Genomic DNA, 27,781 nt, shown 5'->3' with positions numbered 1-27,781 from the left:
TCTTGGGGCTGGAGACCTGGTAGTTTAGGGCAGAAGTTTCTGGTTTGCAAGAGGGGAGGGGTATTATTGTTGTGCGTGTCCATCCTTAGTTAACGGGAATTCTAGCAAATTGGGGGTGGGGGTGGGAATAATTTTGGTGATTAGTCCAGCAAGGTCTCAAGATTTCCCCACCACCCCCAATGTATGCATTAGGAAATTCTTCTGTTAGCCCATTAAAATAAAAGGTCTCATGGGAATGACAGTATATAAAGGATCACTCATACCTCACTGGGGACAAGTTCCTCAGTGGCTTTCCTGAATTAGGTTTCTCTACAGAGAAGGGAGAGATCATGAGGTCTGTGAACCCCAGTGAGTAGGGACAGAGCCCACAAAAATGGAAAGAAATAAAAAGAATGGGAGGATGGTAAAGATAGAATTTGGCAGCTTCCTAATTCTATATCTGGTTTGGAGATCCTTAGCTCTGTGCCTCCTCTGTTAGGACCATGCTGAAGCACCTCATCCTTATGAGGACACTTGGGGATCAGAAATCCACAGGTTTTCCTCCCAGCAACTTAGCTTTCTGGCCCAGGAGTAAGCCAAGGCCTTGGCCAAAATAACCTCTCCACTTGGGACTTTATCTCTTCCTTCTCAGCTAATACAACAGAAGCTTCAGTGTGGCAGAGCCCCAAGCCATGGTAAGCTTAGGGAAGAGCTGTGCCCAGGAGTCTCCTTGTGGGCTTTCCCTCAGGAGTTCCAAGGTAGAGATACCAGGCTGAGGTAACTGGCAGCCGGAGAGCATCCAGCCCAGCTACCGCCTCAATCCACAACATCTCCACAGGGCATGATGGCAGGGGGAGGCTCCTTGCTCCCTGTGTTTCCAAACTGAACTGGGTCGGGGCTGTGCCTCTGCTCTATTAATAGCCCCCTAGCCCAGCCTGCTAGCCCCAAACCCGGATGCCAGGAGCTGTGAGTCAGCAGCTAAAAATAACTGAGAGCAACTAAACCCGAACCCCAATGAGCAGCTCCCCCTGGCCCTCCGCCCTCAAGTTTTTGTCAGTCTCAGTCTCTGGTCCAGGGCCTCACAGAGGTTCTATGAGCTATAGCTGTCCAGGCTTCCTGGGAAGAGAGGAAGGATTTGTAGTGGTAGGCTCAGGGCTGAGTACCCAAGACAGGGGGCCGGGAGCAAGGGGTGAGGGGCTTGGGCTGGGTGCTGGCATTCTGGGTGGGAGTCTTGGCACTGAGGTTAGAGGACCGCAGCTGAGAGCCAGGAAACTGAGAGGTTGGGGCTGCGGGGGTGGAGACGCTGGAGGTCTTGGGGTGAGGCTGGGAGGGGAAGAGAGAGGAAGAGGCTGCAGGGCTTCGAGGCTGGGGGACTGGAAAGGCACAGAAAAGTAGGGATGGGGGCAGGAGGGACGTGCTGTAAAGGTGAGAACCCTGCAGTCCCTGGTAGGCTGGGGGCCCCAGAGCTGAGGCGGGTAGTTGGCCTGGCTGGGGTGAACCGGGAACGGGAAAAGGAATCGCAGCTTGAAAAGGCAGAGTGTGAAAGAGGCTGCTCAGTACACGGAGGCGTGGACCCCCCAGAAGGCCGAGAGCAGGGCAGCAGCTGCGGTGCTCGCTCCCAGTATGCGCGTCGCAGGCCGGTGCCCCCGCCCGCCGCGCCAGCTGCAGGCCAGGTATGTTGGCGTGGACGGCTGCCTGGGTACGTATGTGCCTGTGTGTGCATGGAGGGGGCGGGGCGGCGACCGCGGGAAGGGGCGGGGTCCGCGGGGGAGGGGGCGGGAACACAAAATTCAAACTCGCCCCCGTCAATCCTGAGACCGGAAACGGCCAGGGTCGTACTGGGAATTGTAGTTCCTGCGGCCGCCCTGCAACCGAGGGGTCTTGTAGCGAGGCGCTAGTGCTGTCCCAGGTCCCAGTCCGACGAGAGAGGAGGAATCAAGAACCGAACCTCCTGACCTGGCCAGTACCTTAATTCTGCTTCCCTTCGTGGAGAGACAGGAACCAGGGCGAAATGTCTGTGCATATGTAGCGTCACATGTAGGGTCGGCCATAGAGCCCCCTCCTGTCCCTGTTTTTGCTTTAGCCCCTCCCCCTTCTACCGGACTCCTCATCTTGGGCCAGCTCTGCACCAGCCACCTCAACTGCTTAGCCCAGGAGCTCACGAGCAGCAAACACGCTGGGGAACTCGCTCCTCAATGGGAAGGCTGGGCTGGAAGCCAGACCCTGCGTGCAGTCCAGAGGAGCGAAAACTTGTGGAAATCGGACCGTGCCCCCAGAGTCCAGAGTCAAGGACACAGATTCCCAACAGTCACGGAAAACAGGTGGCATTCAGCAAATACGTCATGGTAGCGACGGACGTGGCCCTCCTCTTCGGGCAGGTGACCACAAGGTGGAGCTACAACGCAACCCTGCACAGTGCACCTCGGCCACTGGGAATCCCGCCCCTGCCGTGGTGGCCACTCTCCAGCTTGCCACTGGCAGTCTTTCATTGTCCCCGGTGACTTCTCCCCCCTCCAACCCATGAATCTCCCCACGATGACTTCTCAGTGTCGTCTCACATCCAACCCTAGACATAAGCTCTTCCCAACCCCAGCGTAGAAAAGACTAGACTGTGACCAAATGGGAATTAAATTCATTGAGTAACAGAATAACAGACAAGATACAGGAACCAACCTGTCTTGAAGAAAAGTCTGTGCATAGCAAAAAGCCACCCATAAGCACACAATTACATGGCTAGATGGGTTCTTTAGCTCCTAGTCTCTAGGCACGAAAGCAGCTAAATTGCAAGGGTCAGAGGGGAGAAGACAGTACATGGAGTGGGGATGGTGTCTCCATCATCTTACAGTTCTCCAGAAAAGGCCATTTTGTCGTCTCCTTCAGTCACCGTTCCAAGCTTTCCCACCCCTAACACACCCTATGCCTTCTACGCAAGAACACGTGCACACAAGTCTGAGACATTATCTTGGCAATCTCCCTTTTACTTCCTCTGCTCTAGTTTCATTTTGGGAGAAATTTCTCGTGACTCACTGTCTTCCCAACCACTTCAGGTCAAAATCCCAAGGGGAGCAGATTCCATAGCAGAATGGGGGGCATGCTCACCATCTAGGAATAAGACCCTCATGGTTCAAAACCTCCTGTTAGTAAAGTTCCCCACACCACAACCCACTACCCTGAGACATTCCCCTTCAACCACTCTCCCCCCTTGCTGGTGGTCAGCGCAGACAGGCTCAGACTCCAGTTGGGGGTGCAAGGTGGGCAGGGCATTCACTCTGTTATGAAATTGTTGATCCTCGTAAGCAGCACTGCTGTTTCTAAGCCTGGGGAGGTGGAGAGAAGATGAGTCACATAGGGAGTAAGGAAAGGGAAGGCTAAAGGAGGGGAAAACTGAGGTGAGGGGGGAACAGTTCTTACCAGTTCTTTCCCTCTCCTTAGCACATCTCCTGTGGGCAGAAAGGCTTCCCATTGTGAGTTCAGCTGGCTTCAAGCAGGACCTTCCAACCCTAGGGACTCTCAGACTGCCTTTCCCAGGTTCAGGCCAATTGGGTGGTATAAGAAGGGCCTAAGAATCTCAAGGGAACTAGGCAGACCAAGCCTCGAGCCTCAGGCAGCACAAATGAGTCTGAATTAGCATCATCACCAGGGGCCTAGGAAAATTAAGGACCCAGAAAGCTTAGGTACAAAGCACTCACCCTTGGAGAAGGAAGGTCCACAAAAGCAGAAGGGTGGAGACACAATTGGTAACGGTCCACATCATTAGGTAGGTTTGAGGGGGCTGTGGGAATTGAAAAAGGCCCTTGTTGGCTGGGTGCAGTGCCTCACGCCTGTAATCCTAGCACTCTGGGAGGCCAAGGTGGGAGGGTTGCTCAAGGTCAGGAGTTCAAAACCAGCCTGAGCAAGAGTGAGACCCCCATCTCTACTATAAATAGAAAGAAATTAATTGGCCAACTAAAAATATATAGAAAAAATTAGCTGGGCATGGTGGTGCATGCCTGTAGTCTCAGCTACTCAGGAGGCTGAGGCAGGAGGATTGCTTGAGCCCAGGAGTTTGAGGTTGCTGTGAGCTAGGCTGATGCCACGGCACTCACTCTAGTATGGGCAATAGAGTAAGACTCTGTCTCAAAAAAAAAAAAAAAGAAAAGAAAAAGAAAAAGGCCCTTATTGGTGGCTAGAGCCCCAAGGGTAGTATATGGGGGAAATAAGTCGGGAAGAGAGGGACAGGGTTAAGAAGAACCAGGGATGGGAGAAGAAGAGGAGGGATGACAGTCCCAGAGTCCTTACAATAAGCCAGATAGGGTAATGCATCTGCTGTAGCAGCTGGCAGTCGTTGGTGGTGACTGAATCCACCCCTGCACACCAAAGCAGAGAGAAGAGCCAGGGCTTGTTCACTACAAAGAGGTTCACTGAGACGTTATCCTGGTGCAGTGCCCTGTGAAAGTGGGAAAGAAAAGGGTCTAGAATCACAGTGCGTGGGGCACGGGAGGCGGCCCTCTGCCTGTGCTCGAGTCCTGTGTCACTGCCAAGGAGGTTCTATCTTTGCATAGCAGTCCCTGACCAAAAGTGATTTTCTTTGGGTAGCTGAACTCTGTCTCCTGGTGGATTCCACCCATGGGTCCTAGCTTTGCCATCTGGGGCCACACAAATGTGTCTCTCCCCTGTGTCTCATGACAGCCCTTCAGAGGTGTGAGGAACAGAGGCTATGTCACCCTGAGTCTTCTCCAGACCCAACCGCCCCAGTTCCTTCAACCATTACTCTTGGGTCCTGGGTTATTATTTCCTTCCCCGTACAAGTCTCTCTAATCTGATCTTACTCCAGTTTATCAATGTTCCTTGAAAATCTGGGCCTGGCTCTGAAAATGATATCCCAGATGGGCTTGGACCAGCTTTGAGTAGAGCAAAACTATTTCCTCCTGCCTTCTGGGCATTATGCCTGTATGAAGGCGGCCCAGAGTCAGGTTAGCCTCTGGCAATGTCACGTCTCACTGATGTCTCACTATGCACGCTGTTCAATCAAACCCTGGTCTTTTCCATACATGTTCCTGCTGATGCCAGTGTCTCCTCTCCGGTCTTTGTGTCATTGAAATCCGTTTGGGCCCCAAATATAGGTTTTTACATCTATCCTTGCTACATTTCATCTTGCTAGATTTGGCCCATCTTTTTAGGGCACTTAAGACCTTTCAGGGCTTCCATTCCATCATCACTGTATTCATTACCAATTCATGTCTTTTGGAAACACAATCAGCAGTCAATATTGACCAGGACAAGACCAAGGTGAGGGCCAAACTCTATGTCATAGTTTCCTTCATGGTGACAACTTGAGGAAAGAAATACTTATGATAACTGAGCTATGATTCAGTTCACATTTTTCTATCTGACCACAAGGACATTATAAGAGACCTTGGCAACTGCGTGCTTTGAAGTCCATCATGTTTACTGGCTGGGTCAGCTTCTGGGGCCCAGCTCACATCTGGGATTCTCTCACTTCTCTCTCCCCTGGATCTATCCTCTCTTACACTGATCTCTTTGGTGTAGAATAAAAGCTAAAATCCTTCTCATGGCCTATAAGGTCCCACCCAATTTGGGCCCTGCCTACCTCTCTAGCTTCACTTTCCCCTTGCTCTTTAGGCTGCTGTTCCTGCTGTTATTCAGCTCTTCTCATAGTTAGCACCTTGTGACCATTCATCTCAGACATCAGCTCTTTAAGCACTCTTCCTAACGTAGCTATACCCCCTCCCTGCCCCAGCCCCTCACTCCCAACCCCAATCACTCTTCTACATCTCCTCATTTTGTCTTCATGACATTTATCACTTTCCAATTTGCATGTATTTTAAGTGGTTTGTCATCTGTCTCTCCCTAGCCCATAAATTCCATGAAAGCAGGGACCTTCTCTGTCTTATTCCTGTTGTGTCCCCAAAGCCTGTAATAAATACTACCTGATCCATAGCAAGTGTTCAATAAATATTTGTGGTATGAATGAATGAATGAATGAATGGCCTTTGCCTTCCCTGCATTGGTTCTTTCCTGCCAGTAAGCCTCATGTGATCCCTTTGGTTCCTTTCCTCTAGCACTTACTTGATATCCAACAGAGGCAGGTCTTGATAGGGGAGGTTGAGAAACTGGGGCCTCTCAGTTCTGTTGCCTCCCTGCTGTCCATAAATCTGGCGCATTCTGGGTGCCCGTCGTTGGACATTAGCCCTATCTTCATCTGGTAGCCAAAGGACCTGCGGTTCGGGGAGGATGGGCATGAAGCTGGGGAAGACCTAGGGATTTCAGGGACAGGGACAGGAGCAGAGAGGATTGACCACAGAATGGGATATGTGAGCTGGGGTGGGGCCCTAGGGTAAGGCACAGACTCAAAAAATCATCATCATGACCTAGGGAGGGCAGGGTGGGGATAGGGGACAAAAGGGGGCCCTTAGGAGTCCTGGCAACATCACCATGGCTTGGGGCACCCTCGCACTCAGCACAGTCTCCAATGTCTGGTTCACAAAAGTGTCATAATATGTGTGGTTTTGTGGAGGTCGGCGCAAGTCAAACATGATGGAAAGATTGAGGAGTGCGGCTTCCTTCAATAGCTCTTCTAATGCTGGTACTGTCTGATTTTCAGCCTCTTTTCGATCAGGGCCTGACAGTCGCTTGGCCCCCCAGAAGGGTCGCCTCTATAAGAAAGGACAATTATTTAAAGACCACAAGAGGCCTCCAGGGCTTCTGCCATTCTCACTTTCTTCACTTGGTGTCCAGCTTCTATCCACCTCTAAGCCAGGGTCTGTCTTTCTCCCAACTGTGGCCTTTTGTTCTGGACCATCTAATACCTTATTCTATGATCTCAATCTCCTACCCTTCCAGTTTCCTAACTTCCTCTCTCCCACTATACCTTCTCTTTGGTCTTGCAGAGACCTCTGGGATCTTGACCCTTTGGTTTCCTCCCAGTCCGTCAGCCCCTTTCTGGCTGCACCTACATCCTGTACCCGTGGTCTGTCCACAGCTTGAACTACTTTTCCACAGTACTCTCAACTCCCCTCGGCCCCACTTGCCCTACAACTCCCAAACTCTGATTCAATTCTACAGTCGTATGCCTCCTCCACTCCTAGAACTGGGGGCTGACCATTGCTCTGGGCAGAGTACACCATGTGGACTGCTGGCACTGTCGTCCCATTTTTCACTCTCAGTACTGCTTAGCGATCTTTTTATTTGCTCTTGATTTGCTCCCTCACCCATTCTCCCTAGTAACTATTCCAAGCCTCTGCCCACTTTCTTCTCTTCTCCTTATTTATTATCAGTGAATGACCTCACCTCCTAATTGCTGATATGGACAAAGCTAGCTATCTAACACTTACTGAGTACTTAGTATGTGCCTGGCATGTTCTGAGTACTTTGTATATGTATATTAACTGCTTAGTACTGTTAATATTCTCATTGTACAAATGAGGCAATTGAGGCAGAGAGAGACTAAGAAATGTTGCCTCAGGTTAAACAGCTAGTAAGTGGTGGAGTCAGGATTCAAACCCAGATATCTCTTCTTAATCACTTTGGTATGACATTATATAGAGAGTTAAATGGAAAGAAAAAAAGCAAATGCAAAAGAGTCTGTGTAATGATCCTATTTGTGTAAAATAAAGATTATGTGTATATGTATGTATGTATATGCAGATGCACCTTGACTTACTACCAGGGGGTTACATCTTGATGAAACCCATTGTAATCATAGCTTGGCCTGTCTTACCTTAAACGTGCTCAGAACACTTAGATTAACCTATGATTGGGCTAAATCATCTAACACAAGGCCTATTTTATAATAAAGTGTTGAATAGCTCATGTAATTTATTGAATACTGTACTAAAAGTGAAAAACAGAACTGTTGTGTGGGTACTTGAAGTATGGTTTCTACTGAATGCATATCGTTCTCGCACCATTGTGAAGTCAAAAAATTGTTAAGTGGAAGCATCCTAAGTCAGGGATTGTCTGAGTATGTATCCAACTATTAACAGTGAATATTTCAGAGGAGTTGGATTATGGGAGACTTCTATTTCTATGTTATTTCTTTTATTATTCTGATGTTTTATTTTTTTTACAATAAACATGTATTAATTTTGTGATTGGGAAAAGAGATAGTGAAAACATAAAGAATCCTTTCAAATATTTTCAGCCATCTATGGATTGAAGTTGACACTTCTGGGCCCAGCATACAGAGCCTTGAGCAAGACCAAGCCTCTGCTTCCTACCACTCCCATGAATTGTATCTCCCAGTGTCACTAAGCCACTTTTTCTTCCCTAGGAAACACACTTTTTCATACTTCTGGGCTTTATGTGTGCTCTTCTCTCTGCCTAGAATCCCCTTTCCCTGCCTTGAGATGAGAAAACTCATGGCACATGCTGCCCATGCATCCTCTCCCGTGCGAATCCATTCTTCATCCTCTCCCACACCCACCTGACAAACAGTGACTTCTCTCTCTCCTCTCTACTCAGGAAAAATATTTTTATTGGTCTAGGCTTCTTATTCTAATTGTCTGTTGCCCAGGCTCTCTTCTTTACTAGGTGGGAGTGACTTGAGAGCAGACTGTTACTAACTGCCCAAATGCTGATAAGCATTTGCTTTGAAATGAACTCTGCCTTCTCTGAGTGCCCCTACAGGTGGTTGCATCTTCCCAGAGGCTGTTCTCACCTCTAGGAACCAGGTCCCAGCATTGAGTCTCTTCAGTTCAGCCCAGGAGAAGTCACTGCTATGGGCTGTGATTCGGGCTGGGAACACAGAGGCTACGTCCGTGGTCCTGCTTAGGTGCTCATCATGCATGAGGAAGGGGACTCCATCAGAGCTGAGGGCACAGGAGTGTCAGAGGGCCAAGCTCTGGGGTTGGTCACTTCCTGAGCTCCCCTGATATGTCCCACAGACCCCCCAGATCTCCTAAGCCTGCAGTCCCCAACCCCTGGGCCATGGCCTGGTACCAGTTCGTGGCCTGTTAGGGCTGCAGAGCAGGAGGTGAGTGGAGGGTGAGGGCAAGCAAAGCTTCATCTGTATTTACAGCCGCTTTGCTCCCCATTGCAATCATCACTGCCTGAGCTCCCTACCACCCCAACCCTGTGGAAAAATTGTCTTCCATGAAACCAGTCCCTGGTATCAAAAAGGTTGAGGACTGCTGCCCTAAGCCCCAGCTTCTCTCACCTGACCATCACATCCGTCTCAAACACAGCGGCTCCACATTCAGCCATCTTCCGCAGGGACATCAGGGTGTTCTCTGGGGCAAGCTGGGAAAGAGAATTAGTGAGCAGGTGGTGGGAAGGCTGGGAGCCTAGGAACTCACAGTCCTGGCTACTGCAACCCAGAGGAGCAGACACTCCCCGCCCTCCTAGCATTCTGCCTAACACTCACCATGGGGGCCCCTCGGTGTCCCACCAGTCCAGGCTTAGGGGGTAAATCTCTGGGTTCCATGATGCAGGGTGAGGAGATGCATAGGGGGGCCACGTAGATGACCAGGGAAACTCCAAAAAACAGAAGCAGGAGCAGAATCTTGGGACCTGTGGGGAGTGGCAGACAGGCATTGGAGAAAGGGCAATGGGGGAGTTCTAGGGGCAGAAGGCAAAGTACAGGTACAGGAAACCAGGGAGGTGGCAGGAGGAAGGAGCATGGGTGGATGGCTAGTGACGGCGAGTGGTGGCACAGAGTTGGCACCTCTTCGGTGGATATGGTAGAAGGTATCAGCCACAGGCCAGGCCAGGAGGGTGATTCCAGCGACTGCTCCAATATGAAGGAATGGGGCTGTGGCCTGTGGACAAGAGCTGGTGAGCAGGGCTCCTCTTCCTAGTGCCCCTCTCCCCTTTCCTTTTAGGGCCTCACTTGGAATTCAGAGCTACCTGCAGTCTTGGAGGACCAAGAGCAAGATACAATCTGGGGTTGGCCACAGGTAAAGGCTCCCTAGGCACTGGAGATCAACCACTCACCTGCAGTGACAGACGTAAGCTATGCCACTCCTGCTGCCATTTGATGTCCAGTCCCACGAGGCCAGTAGCCACAAGAAGCATAATGAGGAGCAGCAGCACCTGGGGGACCAGGGATGAATGGGGCCTTCCTTGTCAACCTGGGCTCATGGTTACCTGGGCTGTCTCCTCACTGCGTGGAGAAAGGACTTCACCCTTCACTTCCCTTGGCATGTCCACTTTCTTTCTTTCATTCAATAAATATTTACTGGACTTTGGATCTTGGGCTCGAGCCCAGGGATATAAAAGTGAGGTCCTGAGCAAATAGCAAGCCAAGCACTGGTCCCAGTGGCCCCGTCTCCCCCTCACTGCCATCCCCACTATACCTTGTGAAGACTGTGCAGATGCAGAGGCTGTCCACAGAGCTGCAGGAGCAGGGCCAGGAGCTGGGGACAGAGGGCAGTGGGACTTATGAGGCACTAAGAGGGGAGCGAGATAACTGAGGTGAGCCTCCCAGGCTGGTACCCCCTCCTACCCAAGAATTCACTCCCTCCTCTCAGTGGCCAGGGTGAGAACAAGGGGACAGAACTGCGCAGGAAGGAAGGGCTTAGGTGTGGGACAGGCCAGCTATCCCTGGACCCACCAATAGCAGGGATGCATATGTGACCAGTAGCGAGATAACCAGCAGGAATGCCAGGGACCAGTCCATCCAGTGTCCCCAGTGGTGGAATAGGAATCTGCGGGAGGGGAGAGGCAGGTGTCCAAGAGGGAGAAGGGGTGTCAATAGTGGCCTGAGGGAAGTGGGGGTGGTTGGATCTAGGAGGACCAGAAGGGAGTGAGGGGAAAGCCCCTCACGAAGCCAGGGCCTCTACGGCTTGGGACAATTTCATGGAGGGATTTTCTAAGGCAGTTGGGTAGCAGGTGAACTGGGCTTGGGGGGTTGGGCAGGGAGGGGGGATGCCCAAGGTTGGGGGATGAGCAGCCAGGGGTCCCAGGGTGGGGAGTAGGTTGACACGCATGCTAAGGAAGGGCTGGGGGAGTCCATGACACACTCATTGAAGTTGTGCAGGTCATTGAGAAGGATGACCCCGATGTACAGCCAGCCCAAGGAGAGGAGGAAGGTGAGGAAGAGCAGGCCAAACCAGACACAGTCACACTGCAAAGGGGCAGGAGAGAAGTTCATAGTTGATCCCTATTGCAAGATCAGAATCCCCAATGGATGGCAGCTGAAGGGAACTTGCCACCACGTGTGGGGCTGCTCTGCTCTGGGCATGGCTTTTTCCATATTTGAGGGAGATTTTCTTCCTGGAGAGAGAAAGCCCCTTCCCCCCAGCTGCCTCTGAGTACGACTGGCCTCCTTGTCCCCTCCAATGGGCCTCTGCCTCCTGACACCCAGCCTCCCCCCCCCCGCCATCCCTACTCCACCTTGCTGGTTTGCATCCTCTCTTTGGGGTGTTTCCTCCAATGGCAGCTATACAGGCAGCGGAGGCAGCGGGCCCAGACGGAGCAGCAGCCGGGGGACTCTGCCATGGTGAAGGCCTGGGGGAAGGGACACTCGGCTATCAGGGACCCTGGCAGAGGGCAGATTCCAGCCTCCCTCCCAGTGTATGTGAGGAGCCCGGGGAAGGGCAGAGGCCTGGGACGCTGCTCAGCAACGGGAGTCACGGGGCAGGCCCAGAGTGCCAGATTGGATGAAGTGAGCAGCCTTGGCTCCAAGCCTGGTAGAAGGGGACAATCTCCAGGGTCTTTCTTTCCTTCTAATCTTGATACCTGGAAGGTCAGTAGGACACCCAGGAGGGTGTCTTTTTGAGCTTGTTTGCAGGCAGGATGGATACCCACTCTCTCCAGCTCCTCCCCATTTAGCAGCATCCAGCGCTGGGAATGGACTGTTTGCTTAGGGGTAGGGACTCAGGAGAGACTGCCCAGGGTGGGGCAAAGTCAGTTCAGCAAGTTGAGGCAGATCTGGCCAAGCGGGAGGCAGCCCCATATTGAGTTGCTTTCCACTCTAGGAAGCAGGAGCAACCTGAAGCAGAGGTTCCAGTTCTGACCTGGGGCTAATGGAGGCCTGGCTTATTGGCCAGTTGCTATGGCTACAGAGAGCACACAAATCACAAAGGCCTGACTGAAAGATTCTCTGCGTCCACCTCCCAGAGGGCAGGGCACTGCCAAAAAAACGGAAGACTTGAGGGGAACAGCTTGCCTGGGTCACTCCCTGCCTAGTCATCCCCTGACCCCAACCAGAAACCCAGTCTCGGCTTCCCCCTTCCAGGGGCCCCACCCTCTGAGTTACCTTTGGTGAAAGTCTAACAAATACAGGGCAAAGGTAAGCATGTGTGTGATGTGTGTGTGTGGGGTGTGGTTGTCTTGGGGCAGGGGATCTCTGTACCTTGTGTTTCTGGTCTGGCTGAGACAGCACTGATCACCGAACTGGGCTGGGTGTGTGACTGTGATTCTACGTGCGAGGGTGCATAGTTTGTGTCAGCATATGTACCTGTGACAGCACTCGTGGCAGTCAGTCCAATGGGCTTTTAGGTGACTTCGAGTATGTAAAGGAGCCCCTGGATACACGCAAGGTGTGTGTGTGTGATCTAAGGGACAGGACCCCTTGTCATAAGGGCTCTCCTGAGGCTGTGAAGTCTGGAGGGGCAGGGGGGTACACGGTGGCTGGGTCCCTGCAAGGAGGAAAAGTGTGGCTGCTCCTGAAAGTGCCCTCTTTATGCTGATTTGGGAAGGGAGAATTAGGATAGGCGTGGAGGAGTGATGAGCTGGAACTGAGGGGAGGACACCTCTCCCCTTCCTGAGACCCTTCCCAAGAAAAGACCAACCCAAAAGGAGACCCCTGACTGCACCTGTCTCTGGGCTGGGGTGCAGTAACCTTCCTGGGCTCCAGTCCACACCCTTTGCCACCCTCCCCCCGGGGGTCCTATCCCTGCACCCCAGATACTGCCTTCCGGAGTCCCACCTCCCTCCAGGAGCTGTCTGAAGGATGGCATCAGGATCTGAGCAGCCTGAAAACCCCAGGCAGGGGAGCTGACAGGGGTGCTGCTCAAGCCCGGGCCTAATCCCTGTCCCCTGTCTGGGGTAGCCGGTCTCCACCCACAGCCCCCTCCTGTAGCCCCCAGCCCTCCCGAGCCCTCACACCTGTTCTCTGCGGCAGCTCTTCTCTGCTCTCTGCTCTGCACTGCTTCTCGGCTCTTCTCCGAGTTGCCTGCCTCCTCTCTCTTCCAGTCCTTGGCTTAGCCCCATCGGTCAAACAGGTGGCACTGTTGCCACCTACAGGAGGCTGTGTGGGTCCTCTCAGAAGGCCTGCAGCTGCTCTATGGCCCGGGCCCAGCCTGGGTGGGAAGATGGGAGGGAGGAAGGGGGAGGGAGTGCAGATCTGCTTCTCTACTCGCTGGCGGTCAGGGGGCTTGGGGTGAGGAATTCCTTTGTGCAGCTTTCCCCATCTCCCTCTGTCCCTCCTCCGGTTTCCCTCCCAGTCACTGCTGCGGCTTTGTCCTGGCTCAAGGAGGCGAGGAAGCTGGGGGGAGGTGACCACACAACTTTGCAACTTGGCAGTGAGAAGGGGCCCAGCCAGCCCCCTGGAAAGGAGTGTGTGTGTGTGTGTGGTGTGTGTGTGTGGTGTGTGGTGTGTGTGTGTGTGTGTGTTGTAACTCTGGATCTAGTCTCAAGCTCCCTGTCTCCTGGGCTCCTACTTCCACTTCTGCAAGGTGCATTTATAAGAGATGTAGCTGCAAGCTACTTCTTGAACTCTGGGGAGCAGGTCACTGTTTCTGGACCAAGGGTCTTCATGGGACCTTGTGGATCCTGTGTGACATTAGCAGCCCTCCCCTTCCCCATCACCCCAGACAGGAGATGCTCATTCGGGGCATGCTGAGACATACGTCATTCCTGCTGTCTTGTCCCCAAGGCATCTAAAGCCTCTTTCCAAGAATCCTTTGAGGAGTGTATAGTATGTTAGGGCCACAGGCTTTTGGAAGATGAACACATACAAAAGATGCTGTTACTATAGCATCAGCAGGAAAGGGCTGGCTAGCAAGTGGTGGAGTCTGCCTAGCACGAAAGCACAGGGATCTGGGTAGGCTGGGGTGGGTTTGATTGACCTTCCCTTGCTACAGTTTGGCTGATGCAGTGTCTGGGGGCTAGTGCAGCGCTGGTGGGAAAGGATGTCTTCTCCGGGGATAAGCTCGTTTTCCCCTCCCCCTGCCCAACATGCACTGAATTTCAAACAGTGAGAAGACTGGCTCTCTTATGCCAAGAGCCAGCCCCCCTGCCTCTCAGCCTTCCCATTGTATCCAGAGGCTCTAGTTGGCAATGGCAGAGGCTCCCTTGCTCCCTCCGCATTAAAATGCAAAGGGAAGCAGGGCTGTTTGCTGGCAGGAGGCCAGGGAGGACCAGCGGGTCACCTCGTCCTCTGCAGACTTCATTCTAGGCAGGTTGTTGTTCAATTTCCTTTGCTTGGACTCTGGTGCATTCTAGAGAAATCTTGGCTTCTGAGTTCTTGGGGATGGTCTGTGAGCTTTTTTGGGGAGTAGGAGTCTGGGATTCAGAATGCATGGATACGAAGCCCAGGGCTTGTGAATGACTCAGAAGGCTACAAGTTTAGTCAACAGCCTGTGTATAGCGTTCCAGTGCTGGTCCCCTTTTAGCTTTAAGCAGAGATGGAGGACCCTGATGCATAGTAAGGAGTAAGCCTCTCCCCTTTCCTCCCCTGTCAAAGGAGAAAGCAAGGAGCCGTGCTGTTCTGTCCTGCAATTAGACAGCAGTGTGGTCCCAATGCCCCTCCTATACCAAGAAATCAGGCTACAGGGCTTTAGGAACTGCCACTGCTGGCACTCGATTTCTCCTCTCAAATCTGGAGGCGAGGCAAGTTCTACAGTGGAGGTCAGGCCGCTGGCCTTACTAGCATTATTCCAATTTCCTAGGGCAGCAAAGCAACATAAAGACACACATCATGCTCCACACTATACTCTGGGCAATAGGGCAGCCACAAGAAGGGGGGGGGGTGCTCAGGTACTTGCAATGAGTCTCCTTAATATCTTTCCCAGGGGCTGAGGAATGCAGATTGAAATTTTATTTCTCCCTCTAGTACAGAAGGATCTTCCCGAACAGTACATGGGCTAAGGTTTATTTACTTACTTAACATTTACAAATAATTCATTTACTTCAGTAAAATGGCAGACAATTGAATGTACTATTAGAACACTTAAAAATCCAGAGAGGGGCAGGGCAGGAAAGGAAAGATCCCAGCCCCATTCCTGAGGTGGGGTAAAAGAGCTGAGCCAGGCTCCTCCATCAAGCAGAGACAACCCAGAGATAAGAAAGCCTTGGCCCCATCCCCATCAGGAGACAGTCTCAACTACTCACAAAGAAGAAAGAGCTAGATTGTACTGGGGACTGGTTTCTGATGAATCATTAGGAAGGTCAGTTGTTCTCTCTTCAGGAGGTGGCTTAGCACACTTCTGGAGAAGAGAGAGTAGTAGTCTGGGGCTGGAGACTGAGGGCCAACGTCCAACAAAGGTTACCTTTCTTTCCATAACACTCTGCCCTTTTTTCAACAGCAAGCAACCTGAAATCCAGAGAAGTCATTAAAAAAACCCCTTCTGGCTGTAACCTGAAAGCATCTTCCAAGCCAGACTGGGGGTAGAGATGATGACTCCAACTTCAGTGGGCCTCTTCTTCAATAGGGGAGCAGCCAGAGAAGAAGCTGGTATTGCTGGCCAGAGCTCGTTTCTTTTTTTTCCCTGGAGCCTTATTTTCTTGGGATTCTGTTGTTACATATTTCAACTCGGGGAGGTCAAGGGAGGAGGGAACTGGGGCAGTCTTCTTTAGCAGCACCTGGTCCACATCACACATCTCTTTCAGGATCTAGGAAAGACACAGAGGCAGGTATGAATATACCTTGGAAAGGGGCAGAAGCTCAGCCCAGCCAAGCCACTGCAAATGGTTGACATACTCTCAGTAGGATGAGTTGTCCCCTAAGATTGCTCTATGAAAAAAATAAATAAACTCCAGTCTGTGCCTGACTCCCAGTTCACAGCAAGTGGATTATACTTTTCCCCCAAATGCCTTTCTCCCACTGGTCTGTCATAGCTAATGTAGAGAAGGACGCTAATACAGTTTGCTAATATCTGCCTACCTTGCTGTTAGGAGTGGCACAGACGGGGTTGAAGAAGCTCATTCCTGGGGTCACCTCTGTGGGATCCTCCAGTTTGAAGGAGCCTTCAGAATCCTGGGTCCGCTCAGTAGAGACCAAGCTATCCTAAAAATCAAGCAGACAGGCATGTTATAAATTTGGCTCCCAGGGTTACAAAATAAGTCTGCTCCCCTTTGACCAGTGAGGTAACAGCTCTGAGTGTCTGATTAGTCAGTCAGTCTAAGCAAGCCTTAGGGAGGCCCTGCTTGGAGGCAGTCTCTGAAGGCAAAGGACCAGGTAGGATAGCAGCACAAGACATCTCATGAGGGAAAGTTTAAAATAAGGCCAAACCTTCGTCATTTCTTTGATTAAACGTCTCGTCTCTACAATCCACAATATCCTTTTTAGCACCCCTGTAGGGTGTTTGCCTGTATTAGTATTCCTTTCAGATAAAAAAAACTGAGTCCAAGAAACAGAAGTCGTTCAGGTAACAAGGTGACTCTGCAGTAGAGCTGGGATTAGAATTATAGCCTGTTGTCATGAGAACAGAGCTGGATTAAGCATCAGGAAGCCTGAGGCCTAATCTTAGTTGTCTTGACCAGCTGTGTAATATAAGGTGAGTTACTTAAGCTTATCTCTGGGTCTTAGTTTACATCTCTGTAAAATGGAAGTATTGGGCTGGGTAAGTGGTTTTAACAATTGAAATCCTAAGAGGAATCCCAAGTTGCTTTGATTAAAATGGGGTTGAACAACCTCAGGCCATACTCTTCTGCCAGGAGGCCCTTTCATGGAGCTCTTACATGAATCTAGAACCCAAATTGAAAAGCCTTGGAAATAGAGAATCCTTAAGGTCTCTGCTACTTCTACAGTTCTTAGCCAGACTTCCAGCTTGCCACTTTAGTCCTCTGATGCCTACTAACTTAGAAATCTTTTTAATAGAAGATGCAGGGAAAAACTGTTCACAGGCAGATGTTTAAGAAATGCATGATGAATGATCATTAGGCTGTGCTTGCTAGAACTACTGTATATCATATTGAGAGCTGTAGCAATGCATGCTTTGCCATGGGCACGGGTAGGCATAAGGCAAGTACAGGGATCTGACCTGCTTGGTGCTGCTCTTCTAAGGGCACATTTTGTTTCCCTGAGGTTGCTATTCCCGGGAGCAATGTTAGGGCAGCTATGCTAACTTGATTCACAACAGTGACTATTAGAAAGGCCTGGTTCCTGTGGGCCTTTTCCTAGAGCCACGGAACAGCTGGTTCCCATGGAGAGGTTCTAAGTAACTAATGTCTCAAGATGTCAGAAGGATTAACTCCCTTCTTAGAAGCTGCCACCTCAGCACGTGGCTCTTACAGTTCCAGCTAAGCCTTTGGACTAGTTTGATCCTGTGTATCTATATGCCTGTAAATGCCTGTTTTCTTGTTTCTTGTTCTGCCTCAGAAATTATACAGAAACTTTCCAGCCAAGGCTGGGGGTGGGGAGCTGTATACCTGGGAATCTCCTGGGAAAAGCTGTGGCTTCTGAAGGGGGCACATGACAGGCTAGCAGTAAGGAAGAAGGATTGAGAAATGAAATGTCTCTTTTTCTGGGTGCAGAGGGAAGGAGAAAGATAGGAGGAGTTGTGCAGGAGACTCCATGTTTCAGGATGGAAGGCAGGAAAAAAGGGGTGGAAACTAGTGGGAGGTTTGAAGGGATGGTGAGAGGAAACAGCACCAATCCTACCTACCTTGCCTTGCTGGCGGTTACGACACTTTGTGGGGTCACAGCTGCAGTCCACGCCGCAGTCTGACTTTTGCTTCCTGCACCCACACTGCTTGTTCCCACACCAGCCCTTGCAGGAGCACTGCAAAACAGACAGGCAGAAAGATGTATTACTGAAAGGGTTAGAAGACTAGTTTAAAGAACCTTCCCTTGTAAGTTTCCTTACAAGCCTTTCTAGAAAACATGGAAAGTACCATCATCTTTACCAAGCTTCAGTCTCCTCAGTCCTCTCTTCTTTAGTGGAACAATGATCACCAAGAACCACCATAGGTTTACCATAGAACAAGTCTTGCCAGAAAAATCCATTTTCTTTTTTGGATAGTATACTTGAAGGACAGATCAGAGGGATACCATAACAATGCAAGGCAACTGACAAAGACTCTTATGACAAATTTATGAGCAAAGAGAAGAACTGTGAACTGGATGGTAGTACACTTAGATATATTTAAGGACTGAGTATAATTGCTTGATATCTTTAGATCTACCTAACTGTACTTTCATACAACTCACATTTCAACATTTTTCCTGCTTTGTCCTCAGTACATTTTAATAAATCACTGATATGAAAAAAAAATCATTTACATCTGATAGCACTGTATAGTTTTCAGAGTATTTTCTCTTTCTTTTCTTTCTTTCTTTCTTTCTTTCTCTCTCTCTCCTTCCTTTCTTCCTTCCTTTCTTCTTTCTTTCTTTCTTTCTTTCTTTCTTTCTTTCTTTCTTTCTTTCTTTCTTTCTTTCTTTCTCTCTCTCTCTCTCTCTCTCTCTCTCTCTCTCTCTCTCTCTCTCTCTTTCTTTCTTTCTTTCTTTCTTTCTTTCTTTCTTTCCATCTGATAGCACTGTATAGTTTTCAGAGTATTTTCTCTCTCTCTCTCTCTCTCTCTCTCTCTCTCTCTCTCTCTCTCTTTTGAGACAGAGTCTCGCTTTGTTGCCCAGGCTAGAGTGAGTGCCGTGGTGTCAGCCAAACTCCTGGGCTCAAGCGATCCTCCTGCCTCAGCCTCCTGAGTAGCTGGGATTACAGGCATGCGGCACCATGCCCTGCTGATTTTGTCTATATATATTAGTTGGCCAATTAATTTCTATTTATAGTAGAGATGGGGTCTTGCTCTTGCTCAGGCTGGTCCCGAACTCCTGACTTCGAGCAATCTGCCCGCCTCAGCCTCCCAGAGCAGAGTATTTTTATATATATAAAATGCAAAATCTCATTTGAGTCTCATAACCAGTCTACAAGGCAGGCATTTTTATCAGCTTTAACAGTGACACAAAACTGGAAGGATGATTAAGATAACAGAATCACAATTCAAAAATATTTTTACAGGCTGGACTTATGGGCTAAAAGTAGAAAGAAAAGATACAACAGGGATAAACGTAAGTTTGGTATTTAGGCTTCCCCCAAATCAGCCATATAAATACAATAGGGGGACGTAATCTAGCTTAAAAGTAGTTTGTGCAAAAAGGGCCTAGGGATCTGAGATGTGAGCAAGTTCTGTGAGTCAATAGTGTTAAATGGCTGTCCAAAAGCAAATGCAGTCAGGCAGAAATTTGGAGTTCAGAAAATATGGGGAGCAACCATTTCACTGTACCCTGCTTAATTGGATTCCATGTGAAATAATGCATCCTTTCTTAGGGCACCGTAATTTTTTCCATGCATACAAAAGCATAGAGAATAATAATAATAATAAAAAAATCCACTCATGTCCTCACCACCCCCCTTAATAAGTAAAATGCACATATAATTGAGGTCTCCTGTGTACTCTTTCCTGATCCCATTTGCCTCCCTCCTTTCTAGGGATAAATAATCTCCTGAATTAGGTGTTTGTCATTCTTATGCATGTCTTTTACCATATATGAGTTTTTGTAAAAAAAAAAAAGTTAGGGAATCATCTTACATGTTTTTAAACTTTATAGTATGTGTATGTGTTTAATAAAGAAGACATTAAACAATAAAGAGGTGGGTGACCAGAATTATATGAAACAATGCTAAAAGAGAAATGATGGAAGAAAGTGGGATAGGTTGGCTTAGAAGAGATAGAGGTGGCAGAGCTCACAGGTTAAAGGTTAAAGTCAGAAAAGACCTCAGTGGCCATTTAAAGCTTGGTTTAATGTATGACGCCCCTTTCTAACATCCCTGGTCTAATTATCTGAAACTCTATTTATCCTGAGATGATAATAGTTTCTACATAACTTCTAACCACAGGACTCAATTCTGCCATCTGGAATGACATGGAATCAGTTTAACCCCACTTTTATAGCACAGTCATTCAAAACACTGAGTATAATTTTTACTCCCTAGTCCTCCTCTGTCCAAATCCTCCCAAAGATTAAATATAGTTCCTTCAGTGATTCGCCACATGACATGGTTCCCAAGTATCTTCACCAACTCAACTATATACCAATTTGTCAAAGTTCATCTTTAATTGTGAGATCCGGAAATGAGTACAACTTTCTAAATGTGGTGTGGCCACTGTCAAGTGGATTGTGACAAACACTTCCCTTGTTATTAGTCCTATTAATGAGGCCCAAAATGACAATTGCTTTTTTTTTTCTTCTCACATCTTTGTGGATTCATACTGAGTTTACAGTCAAATTCAAGCCCTTAAGTCTTTTCCATATGAGAACCATCACCATTGTTCTGTAGTTGTGAAGGTAAAAGAAACCATGATAACATCTTTGTTTCTGATTATGAGAATAATATATATCACTTTATAAAATTTGAAAAATCAAAAATATGATTTATAATAGTTGTATATATTTGATATATAGATATATGTCAATTTATTTAACCAGTCCTCTAATGTTAACTACTAAGATTGTTTGAAAGAAATTGTTCACTGTTATAACTCATCTTGCAGTGAATATCCTTGTACATAAATATAATCTAAAGCATAGTATGGTTGACAAGATCCTCCAAAATCTGGCTCCTTACTACCCCTCTGACTTTACCTTGTGCTAGACCAGGCATCCTCAAACTACGGCCTATGGGCCACATGCGGGTGTTTTTGCCCGTTTGTTTTTTTACTTCAAAATAAAATATGTGCAGTGTAAATAGGAATTTGTTCATAGTTTTTTTTAAACTATAGTCCAGCCCTCCAACGGTATGAGGGACAGTGAACTGGCCCCTGTTTAAAAAGTTTGAGGACCCCTGCACTACACTCTCCTACTTCTTAATACACTCTAGCCACACTGGCCTTTTAGGCTGTTCCTTGAGACACCAAGCTGAGGTCTTTGCATTTGCTGTTCCCCTTTCCTCAAATGTTCTTCCTCTGATTCTTTTCCTGACTTGCTCTTCACTTTGTTCAGATCTCAGCTTAGATCTCCCCTCCTCAGAGACCTCTCTCAAGCACTTTTCTAAAGTGCTCTTTTCCCACTCCATCATTCTTTATGACTTCACCATATATTTTATTTTCTTTTTCTCTTATCACCATCTAAAATTATTTTTTTTTTCTGGTTATCGTGTGTCTCCTTTCATAAGAATGTCAGTTTCATGAGGGCCAGGGTCTTACTTGTCTTGTTTATGGTATTCTCAGCACCTAGGAATAATGCTTGGCACACAGGTGCTCAGAAAAGATTTGTTGAATGAATAAATCTATTTACATACCAATGACTATTTCCTTAGTATAAATTCCTATGCATATAATTACTGAGTCAAAGGATTGGACCATTTTAAAGGCTATTGATACACATTTTCAAGTTGCCTTCCAGAAAGGTATACCAATTTACATTCCTAATAGCAACAGATAGGAATGCCCATCTTAGTCACCTTGCCAGCACTAGACATTATGATAACAAAAAACCTTTGCTGCTTTGATTATGTCAGGGCAAAAGATAGTTGTTTTTTTTTTTTTTTTTGAGACAGAGTCTCACTCTGTTGCCCAGGCTAGAGTGCCGTGGCGTCAGCCTAGCTCACAGCAACCTCAATCTCCTAGGCTCAGGCGATCCTCCTGCCTCAGCCTCCCAAGTAGCTGGGACTACAGGCATGCGCCACCATGCCCGGCTAATTTTTTCTATATATATTAGTTGGCCAATTAATTTCTTTCTATTTATAGTAGAGATGGGGTCTCGCTCTTGTTCAGGCTGGTTTCGAACTCCTGACCTCGAGCAATCCGCCCGCCTCGGCCTTGGCCTCGGCCTCCCAGAGTGCTAGGATTACAGGCATGAGCCACCTCACATGTCCTAGGGATACCTCACCAGGATGACACCGATCCATTGATCCATTGATTGCTATCGCCTGGGTGTGGTCCTTTGGCCATTTGCAAATTCATCTAAATGCTTCAAACATGCTCTGTTACCCTGTCTACGTTTCTCGATTTTATCCAAAGGGATATTATTATGAGAGCAGTATCTGAAGGGCTGTCATAAAGAAAAATGATTAGATTTTTACATAGCCAAGACTCATTTGGATGATTTATAGGATAGCACATTTCAGCTAAACAAGGGACAACTTTTTAACAATTAGTGGAATATAATGGGTTGCCCCATGAGACCACGAGCTTCCCCCTGCTAGAAGTCTTCAAGCAAACAGAGGCTAGATAAACACCTAGTAGTTGTATTATATAATAGTCATGGCACACTTGACAGATATAGTCACATGCCACGTGCCCAAGCTGTAACTTTATCCTATTCTCTCTCACGCCAGGAAGCAGATCAGAATGTCAGAACGGAAGTGTGACTTTACCACAGTCATAACTGCAAATATACATGTATGTGTGTGTGGGGGGTGTATCACAACTACTGGCAACCCACCAGCATGTCTCAGCACCATAGTTGAGAAGTAATAGAGGGATTCTTTATAAAGAGTACGAAACAGAGCCAAAAGACCTCTGGGGTTTCCTTAAGCCAGTGGTTCCCAACCCTGGCTGCACATAACAAATCTCTGGGGAGCTTTTCAAAAAGGCCAGGTCCTACCTCAGACCAATTAAATTAGAACATCTGGGGGTGGGGTCCCAGGCTTCATGTTTAAAAGCTCTCTTGGGGATTCCAATGTGTGGCTAGGGTTGAGAACTACTGCTTTAGAGTCTATAATTCTCCTAGCACTGACTATATAGTATTACCCTGTATCTTAGAAGGATAAGATCTGGTCAAAATTTTAACATAAAGAGTAAGGCAGGGGCAAGAATGCCTGCTGCCTTTTTGTCTGCCAAAGGTGACAGATGAGACTATTTATAAAATGCTTATAGTGCTTTAATAATAACACTTATATGATATTTTATCCTTCATAAGGTGTTTTTGCATATATTCCTTCTAACTTCTCAAATACTGCATAACATCATATAAAGGTAGTATTATTAAAACCTTTTTTATTTTTTTCTCTTTTTTTATCAACACAAGTGCTAGCCAACCATTTACACAACTTTGACTATTACTTTGACTCAAGATTTTAGCCCTTGAAGGGAATTTATATGTCATCTATTCTAATATAGTCCCTTTGTTGCATAGCTAAGGGATCTGAGTCCCAGGGAGATTAAGTGACTTGCTCAAGGTCACCCAATAAATCAGTGGCAAACTCAAGACTAGAACTCATGTCTCTCTGCCATCTAAGTTATTACTTTTTCTACTATAGCACATAACCTACCCCTCAGCATCTCCTTAGTACATACAGGATATGTGGCTGAGTGAGGAAGCCATTAACTCTGGACAAGTCATCATTTTAGTACTTGCTACAATCTCCTTTGTAGTCAACTAATAATAATACCAGCCTGCAACTGGGTTCAAGCAATAATAATAAAGATGGTCTTCATGCAAAGCATCAAGGTCTATAGATAATGTGTCTACTGGCAGTCAAAACATCCATGTACTTTGAGGTTGCCAAAAGGGAGAAAGTAGATTTTAGGCCAACTTGCTCCCCTTAAAATCCAGTTATATTCACCTCCCAAATTATAAAATTGAGGAAAAGCCTAGAAAAGAATCATCTCTCATTGCTTTAGAAATAAGATTTATCATGGATAGCAAATATTTACTTGCAATATTTGTTATACTTCTATATTTCCCTTTTAAGCTTAGAGCAACAGTGCTATAATACATCAAGCTTTCGTTGAGGACAAGCATACTCATTTGCTTCACATTTGGAAACTCCTTTCCAGAGATTTTATGCCCTCTGCCATTCATTTCTGTGTGTACTTCTCGACTCTGCCTCCTATTATTAATACTTAACTGACCTTTTAATCTACATTCAGCTCATGCGCTCCACTTTGACCACAGTAGAGCATCCATAAATGCTCGTCAAGCAAATGAAAGACAGACACATTCTGCCCTATTTTCTCCACGTGTCTGAATCCTCTGTTTCTCTACCATATTCAAGTCTTTGCAATATACTATTCATTGTACCAGAAATGTTCTCCCAGTTGTTTCCTAGACTTTATTTCCTTTTTCGTCTGATAATGTAGCAATCGTTACTTCTTTCATGGCATCTTCCTAAACTATACCTCCTTGGTTTGGCTTTATAGTCACTCTTAAAAACCCCTCAGTACTTGCCAGCCATAGTGGCTCATGCCTATAATCCCAACACTTTGGGAGGCTGAAGTGAGAGGATCACTTGAGGCCAGGAGTTCAAGATAAGCCTGGGCAACATAGTGAGACCATGTCTTTACAAAAAACAAACACAATATTAGCTGGTTGTGGTGGCATGGCCTGTAGTCCCAGCTACTTGGGAGGCTGAGGCAGGAGGGTGCTTTGAGCCCAGGAGTTTGAGTTTATAGTAAACCAGGATTACACCACTGCATTCTGGCCTGAGCAACAGAGAGAGACCTTGTCTCTAAACAAAACAAAAGAAAACAAAAACCAAAACAAAACAAAACAAAACATGCTCTCAGTCCATTTCCCTGAGATGAATATGCTGAGGTTCTATAGTATGCATCTATTCTTTGCCTTTTTTTCCCATTAGATTATAAACTCTCTGAGGCTAAGGATGAGTTCTTAGTCCAACTCTGAGCACATGATATATTGCATTCCTGATGACTCTGATTGACCACCATGGCTGTCTGTACTTTGTGACTTGCTTTGTTCTGGTGTTGTGGCCTCACAAGGCTTAGTTCGCCATATAGTGAACTATTAGCTAATCAAATACAGAAACTTTCTAGGAAACCAGCTAAGGTAATTTGTGAACTGTTTTCTTTAAGTGGAATGTGGCTATAGGGCACAGTTCAGGTAGTGGTGGTGAACTGTAGTGCCTGGGAAGTTCATGTTCCAATGTAAAACATTTAGGTTTGATAATTATGTAGGACTATCATTGTGTAAGTAAATAAAGCATACCTAAGTCAGATTGTTCCTAACTAGCCTTAACTTGGTGTGTTTGATCTTAATTATTGGCTTTTCCTGTAATTCCCTTTGCCCCTTAGTCTAGTGAGCAAAATCACTTTAGTAGGCAAGGAAGACAGAGTACCCACTTAGCTTGGGTCTGCAGTTTTTACTGACATGACGATGGTGTGGTGGAAAAAAACTGGACTTGGAGTCATAATATTTGGTTTCAAGTCCTGACTGTCACTTCGTTTTATGACAAGGTTGTTTCCCTCCTATGGGTTTGAGGCCCATTTATAAAATGCAAATAATAGATACCTCACTGGATTTTTTGTGATGATTAAAAGACATAATATATGAGAATGGTTTGTAAACTGTAAAGTACTATAAAAATATGAAGGATTGTTATGGTCACTTTGGAATCAGCCTCAATGAAATGGTATGGTACAGTACCTATTCAGACTGGTAAGAACCTGAAAACACGAAGAGAGCCAACTTGTACACTCAGGCAGCCCTCTATATTAGCCCCAGATTCTACACAGAGCTGGCCCCAAAGCCACCCCTTAGTGGAGTCTTTGAATGGGATCCAAAGTGTCCTTTGAATGGAATCCAAAGGATATGGGGCCAGCACATTCCTAGATTCAGAAAGCTATCCCAGCGGCAGTGAATATTAATGATTAGAACTTCTGACAGAGTTGAAGAGCTAGCTCCTACCCCTTGGACGTTCTTCCTGGACACCTTAACTAATTTTGTTGGCTTCCATTCCTCATCATCCCCATCATCACCGTCACCATCATCATCCTCATGCTCATTCACAGAATGCTCTGAATAATATTTTAGATCCTCGATGTCCATGGTTTGCTCCAGGAACTTTTCTTTAACACGAGAAGGTTTTGGCTTAAAAAAAAAAGTTTGGAACATTTATTTAATAAAAATTTAAAAAATACATATGCATAATATCTTCCCAGTAGCTGTTGCCAGCTATATTCTCAGAGCAGAGATTTCAGACTCCCTCAAATATACTCCACTTGGCTTTACCAATCAGAAGAAAACCTGCTTTAGCCTTTGGCTTCACAGAATCTTTGAAGGGACAGAAACTGAAGGCTGACCAATCTGAGGGAGGAAGGGAGAACTAATGATAGGAGGAGATAAGTATCTTTGGATGGACAGCTGAACATTATTGTTCTTTTCCCCTGTTCCTCCTCCTCAGTTGTGTTAGATAAAGTCTGTGTGTGGCCAAAAGTCAGCCTTCTGAGGAGGGAGAATGCCTATTTTTCTTAGGATTGTATTTTGGTTTTACCTAGGACTCCAGGGAAAATTGAGATGCTAGAATTTGGGATTTTAACTCTCAATCTCTTATAAAAGGTGATTTTAGCACACTCACCCCAAACCTAGGCTATGCAAAGGTATCACAGGCACTGAGCATTTTACCTTCGGTGGGATATATTCAAAAGAAGAGTCTGGAGATAGAAGGGTATCCTTAGGAAGATGTTTCTGTCTGCTGGCTACTTGGAGGAGGGTCAGTTTCTATTTAAAAAAAGAGAGACAAAGTGTATAAACGCAGAGCAGCTTCTGGGAGTGTTCATGGCTAAAACACAAAGATTCCAGACTGAAGCTAGCTCAATTTTAAACCACAGTAAAGTGAGGCGGGTTACAGTAGCGTAGGTTGAAGGGCTCCCACTTTCCAACATCAATAATATTAGATTCAGAAAAGGGCAAATTTTAAAACTTGTGTTTACATCACTTTGAAATGTATACAACTATATCACGTGGAAACTCAATGTAGACCTCATAAAATAGAGCCAAGTCACCATACTGAGGGTTGCTCCCAAGAGCTAGCCTCAGTAGCAGCAGGGCCTCCGAGGACTCATCAAGTGAATGGGAAACTGTATTACCTGTTTGATGATTTCATTCTCTCGGAGAAGCTGCTGATTTTGCTCACACACTTCTCGCATCTTTTCAAGTTCTTCATCCTATTTCCAGATAGTGCAGTGATATGTGGGGTTATTTTGGGCATTACATGTGGGTTACCAAACAACTCACATAGATGAAAACATACTGCTGCCAAGTTGCTGGCAGCAGATGGTTTTTGCACAGCAGGCATTGGCACCCAGAAAGATGTCTGATTCCCAGTTCCTAGGTACCCTGAATGCCACTTCTATTCCAATGCTCCCCAGCAGCTCTGACCACACTTGTAGGGACCATGGGCTCTGTTCTAAAAGCCTTCCTTATTCTTTTCCATTCTCTAGCTTCATATCCCCTTTCAACTCAGGATGCTGATTAAGAAACCCACAGAAAATTAGTTCTGTTTCCTTGAAGTCTACAGATGCTTCTGTTCACCCTTCTCAGCATAGACTAGGCAGTTTATGTGCCACTCTTATGAACTTGATCAAACTTCCTGGCACTTAAGATAACCAGATTCATGTATACAACCTTAACTAGCTTGATTATGTCTTAGATGGGACGTGCCAAGGAAACTGATGGATCAGGAAAAAGATTCTAAGTTAGACTAAAATAGTGCTCCAACATGTTACTAAAGGGTGTGGTGTTCCTAGCCTGTAGAAGAATTTTAGACCCCAGGCATTTCACAAACATGTCAGGTCCCAGCTCAGAAGAATAAGCTCAGAAAGATAGAGTTGGCCTTTTTGTCCTCTCTCTCTCTTTCCTGCAACAGTGGGTCCAGTAGTCATCTGTGGCGTATGTATCTCACTCTGTAAACCTATATCTTGCTTTTGCTCTATAATCCTATCTTGCTCTCCTTGATAA

At 47.0% G+C, this 27,781-nt stretch overlaps 2 protein-coding genes across 5 annotated transcripts in view; both read right to left on the bottom strand.

Annotated features, from left to right (window-relative positions):
- Positions 1 to 2,929: 2,929 nt before the first annotated feature.
- Positions 2,930 to 13,207, bottom strand: GDPD2 (glycerophosphodiester phosphodiesterase domain containing 2). Of its 3 annotated transcripts, none has more exons than XM_012736234.2 (16): positions 13,030 to 13,206; positions 11,314 to 11,427; positions 10,941 to 11,044; positions 10,532 to 10,625; positions 10,275 to 10,334; positions 9,913 to 10,011; positions 9,644 to 9,737; positions 9,344 to 9,489; positions 9,137 to 9,219; positions 8,639 to 8,789; positions 6,414 to 6,635; positions 6,049 to 6,197; positions 4,258 to 4,405; positions 3,669 to 3,751; positions 3,391 to 3,419; positions 2,930 to 3,296 (listed from the first exon to the last, which is right to left on the bottom strand). In XM_012736234.2, the coding sequence occupies exons 1-16, from the start codon at positions 13,132 to 13,134 to the stop codon at positions 3,244 to 3,246; spliced, it is 1,734 nt and encodes a 577-aa protein (XP_012591688.1). In that variant the 5' UTR covers positions 13,135 to 13,206; the 3' UTR covers positions 2,930 to 3,243. The 3 variants fall into 3 exon arrangements, with proteins under 3 accessions (XP_012591688.1, XP_012591689.2, XP_075855685.1); XM_012736235.3 differs by lacking the exon at positions 13,030 to 13,206 and adding an exon at positions 11,659 to 11,934; XM_075999570.1 differs by lacking the exons at positions 9,344 to 9,489; positions 9,644 to 9,737 and having other exon boundaries at positions 13,030 to 13,207.
- Positions 13,208 to 15,000: 1,793 nt separating this feature from the next.
- The window catches only part of KIF4A (kinesin family member 4A), a 101,392-nt gene continuing 88,611 nt past the window's right edge, over positions 15,001 to 27,781 (bottom strand). The window contains exons 26-31 of one of the 2 annotated variants that reach the window (XM_012736231.3): positions 26,911 to 26,988; positions 26,447 to 26,542; positions 25,730 to 25,912; positions 17,751 to 17,867; positions 16,028 to 16,150; positions 15,001 to 15,756 (exon numbers count right to left, since the gene is read on the bottom strand). In XM_012736231.3, coding sequence (XP_012591685.1) covers positions 15,553 to 15,756; positions 16,028 to 16,150; positions 17,751 to 17,867; positions 25,730 to 25,912; positions 26,447 to 26,542; positions 26,911 to 26,988 — 801 coding nt within the window. In that variant the 3' untranslated portion in view covers positions 15,001 to 15,552. The remainder of the gene's footprint in view (positions 15,757 to 16,027; positions 16,151 to 17,750; positions 17,868 to 25,729; positions 25,913 to 26,446; positions 26,543 to 26,910; positions 26,989 to 27,781) is intronic. The other variant, XM_012736232.2, reaches the window with a different exon arrangement.

The sequence above is a fragment of the Microcebus murinus genome, chromosome X (genome assembly GCF_040939455.1).
Source record: "Microcebus murinus isolate Inina chromosome X, M.murinus_Inina_mat1.0, whole genome shotgun sequence".
Taxonomy (NCBI): Eukaryota; Metazoa; Chordata; class Mammalia; order Primates; family Cheirogaleidae; genus Microcebus; species Microcebus murinus.
Note: the sequence above shows the minus strand (reverse complement) of the source record. Positions and strands in the feature narration are given on the sequence as shown.